General features: G+C 67.3%; 1 protein-coding gene across 1 annotated transcript in view; it reads left to right on the forward strand.

Annotated features, from left to right (window-relative positions):
• GTF3C1 (general transcription factor IIIC, polypeptide 1, alpha 220kDa) overlaps positions 1-4,001 on the forward strand; it is a 49,721-nt gene extending 45,720 nt beyond the window's left edge. The window contains exons 30-35 of the mRNA XM_012731645.1: positions 96-355; positions 1,036-1,313; positions 1,427-1,970; positions 2,658-2,709; positions 2,890-3,082; positions 3,741-4,001. Of these exons, the coding sequence (XP_012587099.1) occupies positions 96-355; positions 1,036-1,313; positions 1,427-1,970; positions 2,658-2,709; positions 2,890-3,082; positions 3,741-3,953 (1,540 nt within the window). The 3' untranslated portion in view covers positions 3,954-4,001. The remainder of the gene's footprint in view (positions 1-95; positions 356-1,035; positions 1,314-1,426; positions 1,971-2,657; positions 2,710-2,889; positions 3,083-3,740) is intronic.
• The last annotated feature ends 6 nt before the right edge of the window (positions 4,002-4,007 follow it).

The raw sequence follows: 4,007 nt of genomic DNA on the forward strand, positions 1-4,007 counted from the left end.
CGGTGGGGGCCGAGGCCGCCGTGGGAGGAGACGGCGTGCCCCTGGGGGCCGGCACAGCAGGCAGCTCACGTCCCTCATCTGGGTCTCTCTTCTAGTTTGGGGAAGGATGGGAGCTTGGAGGAGGAAGAGGAGGAAGAGGAAGACTTGGATGAAGCCGCGGCGGGCAAGCGCCAGAACATTGAGGTGAAAGCCCCCCAGGCCTCCCACACTAACTACCTGCTGATGAGGGGCTACTGCGCCCCCGGCATCGTCAGCATCCGCAACCTCAACCCCAACGACAGCATCGTGGTGAACTCCTGCCAGGTGAAGTTCCGGCTGCGCCGCACACCCTTGCCCACCCGGCTCGGGCCTGCCGGTGAGTGCTCCCCGTCCTGCCCGGCCCCGCCCCTCTGGGACGCCGGGACGTGGTCGTGGTCGAGTCCCCTGCGGCCTCTGTGCGGCCGCACTCGGCTCGCCCGTCCTCTCATCTGCTGCGGGCCCGCCGCTCACCTGCTGACTTGCGTTGGCTCCCTTGGGGACGTCAGATAACTAACTGCTGTGTTTCCCGTGCCCTGGACATAGCAGTCTCTTCCCTCTGCGCTTACTGAGAATACCGGCCCCCGCTCCTTCCCTCCCAGCCCTCTCCTGCCTCAGTCTGACACCCCCTTTCTCATCCGAGAGCCGGGCAGTGTCCCCACGGTGCCCCTGCTGGAGTCCCGCCAGCCCGTAGACTGCAGCGTGGCCCGGCCGTGGTCTCAGACTGCAGGGATGGCAGGAGAGTAGAAGGTCCCTGTGCCTCGCGGCGCGTGGGCCGCTGGGTGTGTGGGCACCAGGACTCCCGGCAGAGCAGTGAGGGGCCCCCGCCAGAGCTCCGGGTTCTCATGCCGCCCTGTTCCCTGTGAGGCTGCAGGAGCAGGATTCCAGGGGCCCCAGAGAGGCCGGCCACTGTTGGGGGCGCGTGACGCCGCGCCCCAGCATGTCCTGCCGCACACAGCCTGTGCTCTGCTGGGCGATGGGGTGCTGTTGGGCTGACCCCGCCTCTGCCTCACCCCGCAGTCACGTCCCTGGACGAGCTAACTGTGGGCGGCGCCCACCTCCCCGACACGTTCACCAGGCTGATAAACAGCCAAGACGCCTGCAGCCTGGAAGACTTTGCTCACCAGCTGGAGCTGTCTGGCTACACCCCCGAGGACGTGGCTGCTGCCTTGGAGGTCCAGGGGGCCATTGCGGCCTCGGGTTGCTTCGGGGTGGACAAGGCAGAGCTGGGCAGGCGCTTCTCCGCCTTTGAGAAGACAGATGGCGAGCGCACCAGGACCTTCACAGACTACATTCAGGTGAGCCCGCCCTGCACGCCAGTCTGTCGGGACAGGCAACTCATGGGGCGGGAGGGGGTGCCAGCCCGGTGCACGTCGGTCCCACACTGACCCATGTACCCCTGCTTTCCTAGGACCTCCTGGGGCAGCACCAGGTGCTGGAAGTGGGCGGCAACACAGCTCGCCTGGTGACCATGGCCTCTGCCCAGCCCTGGCTCCTTCACTCGGTGCGGCTAAAAGAGGACAATGCAGATGCTCAAAAGGAAGACCCCCAGGCCAGGGCCCCAGAGGGGTCTTCCAGTGAGGGCGGCCCCTCCGAGGACAAGACACCCCCTTCTCAGGGGCCTAGGAGCACCAAGAGGCGGGCCAGCTGGGCCGTCTCTGACCCGGCCAGTCAGAGTGGAGAGCCCGACAGCGCCCAGACCCCCCCTGCAAAGAGGCTCACGCTCCAGGATGTGCGTGTCGCCCCCAGCCCTGAGCCCCGAGCCGACGAGGGGGCAGAAACCCAGGTGTTTGCTCTGCCCGCAGCGTCTGAAGACACAGATGCAGGGGAGCCTCCCCAGGGAGCGCCAGATTCTGGGCAGCTGGACCAAGAGGTTGTTGGGGGACCCAGCTCCCCAGCCCAAGAGCTCCTAGCCTGTCAGACCCAGCTTCCAGAGGGCTCGGAAGACCCCAGAGGTACAGAACCGTTTCCTCCCCGCACCCAGCAGCTCCCTTGGGTGACTGACCCACCCTGTCCTCCCAAACCGGGAACCTGCTCTAGCCAGGAGTGGAGCCTTGACTTCCGCTTTCCTTCCCTGAGCCTGGAGGGGAAAGGTCCTGCTCGTTTATGCTCAGTGGAGGGCAGAGGGTTGCAGGCTCTCGAGGTCATTCTGGAAAGCCTACTCGGGCAGCCCTGACAGGAGCAGGGGCAGGAGTCGGGGGTCTTCTGAGGGTGGGGGGTGCGCCGCCCGCCTGCACGCTCAGGCTCTTCACGCCCCCGAGTGTGTTTGCTTTGGGCAGCCTGCCTAAGGACTGACCCACGCAGCTCTGCATCGGGGTTTCTGGAGGAAAGATGAGGTGCTTACTTGCGTGCCCCCATCCCGCCCCTGCATGGGGCTCCTCAGACTCCTGGGAACCAGCCCCCTCACCCCACACTGGCTCACGAGGTCCAGCCCAAATTGTGTCTCATCCGTGGCCTCTGCGGGCCGCCCCCCCCCCCCCCCCCGCCCCCCGAGGTCCAGCCCAAATTGTGTCTCATCCGTGGCCTCTGCGGGCCGCCCCCCCCCCCCCTGCGCAGGAGGGCGGCCGTGAGGGTGGGGGTTGCAAGTCTTCTTGTTCCGGGCTTTGCCCCCAGCGTCTCTTGCCCTTTCCTGCTGCTGTCAGGTGTGCTGGAGAGTGCCGTGACCGGCAGCCTGTCCCAAGCCATGCTGGAAAAGTGAGTGCGACTCCCCCTGGGGGGCTGGGGCTCTCCCCCCTGGGGGGGGCTGGGGCGCTGAGAGCCGGGGAGTGTGACTCCCCTCGGGGGGGCTGGGGCGCTGAGAGCCCGGCGTCTGCCATGGGCCGTGCCCCTCCATTGCAGAGGCCTGAGCCTGGCACCCGCTTGCCCGCCCCGCAGGGACTGCGAGAGCATCTGCTTCATCGGCCGCCCGTGGCGCATCGTGGACGGCCACTTGAACACGCCGGTGTGCAAGGGCATGATGGAGGCCGTGCTGTACCACATCATGGCCAGGCCTGGCGTCCCCGAGAGCTGCCTGCTGCAGCACTACCAGGGCGTCCTGCAGCCCATCGCCGTGCAGGAGCTGCTGCAGGTGCGTCCAGGCTCCCAGGCCCCCGGGAGGCCTCGGCGCACGCGGGGGCGGCGGTGGATGTGCTGGGTGGTCCTGCCAGGGGCGGCCCGGAGGGCCGCAGATAAGGGGGTCAGCTCGTCTCTTCCCCCGAGTGGGCTCCTGGGGGGGGGCTGTGCCCGCTGTGCCGTCTCCGCCCGTGTGGGGCTGACCAGCCGTCCATCCTCCGCCCGGCTCTCTGCCCTTCAGCGCTGCGGTCGCCCAGGCCTGTTCTCCACATTTCTCTCTCAGCCTCGAGCCTCCTGACACCTCCCTGGGCTTCTGCCCCCCACTGTCCCCTGCTGCCTAGCTCATGTCTGCAGGGCCTCCCGCTGGCACTCTCTCTAGCCCGGACTCCTGAGCCCCCAGGGCAGCCGCTTAGTGGGCCCTGAGCCCTGTGGGAAGTGGAGGAGCTGGGGACCAGAGGTGGTGTCCTGGGTTGCTGGCCTGCACCCCGGCTCTGTGGGAGTGGGGGCTTGAAGTTCAGTGTGAAAGCCAGCACCGGTGCCTGGGAAGCCAGTTTGTGGCCTGGCTCTACACTGCCTCGGCGTACAAATGCCAGTTACCCTCTCTATCCCCCTGCCCAGAGGCCACATAGGCAGCTGCTCCTGCACTCACCTTAAACCTGTTTGTGGTTCTCCAGGGCCTGGAGTACCTTGGCTGCATTAAAAAGCGCTGGCTGAGAAGGCCCGCGCCTCCCTCGCTCTTCTCGAAGCCGGAGTTCGAGGAGCCAGAGGCGCCCTGCGGCCTGAACGAGAGCGCCACGGTGTTCTACGAGCCCACCCTGGACTGCACGCTGCGGCTGGGCCGCGTGTTCCCGCACGAGATCAACTGGAACAAGTGGCTGCACCTGTGAGGCCGCTGGTCAGCAGGGCCCTCCGCGCTGACCCCGGGAGCCAGCCCGCGCGAA

Source organism: Condylura cristata, unplaced genomic scaffold (assembly GCF_000260355.1).
Source record: "Condylura cristata isolate star-nosed mole 26May11 unplaced genomic scaffold, ConCri1.0 scaffold00032, whole genome shotgun sequence".
Classification (NCBI taxonomy): domain Eukaryota; kingdom Metazoa; phylum Chordata; class Mammalia; order Eulipotyphla; family Talpidae; genus Condylura; species Condylura cristata.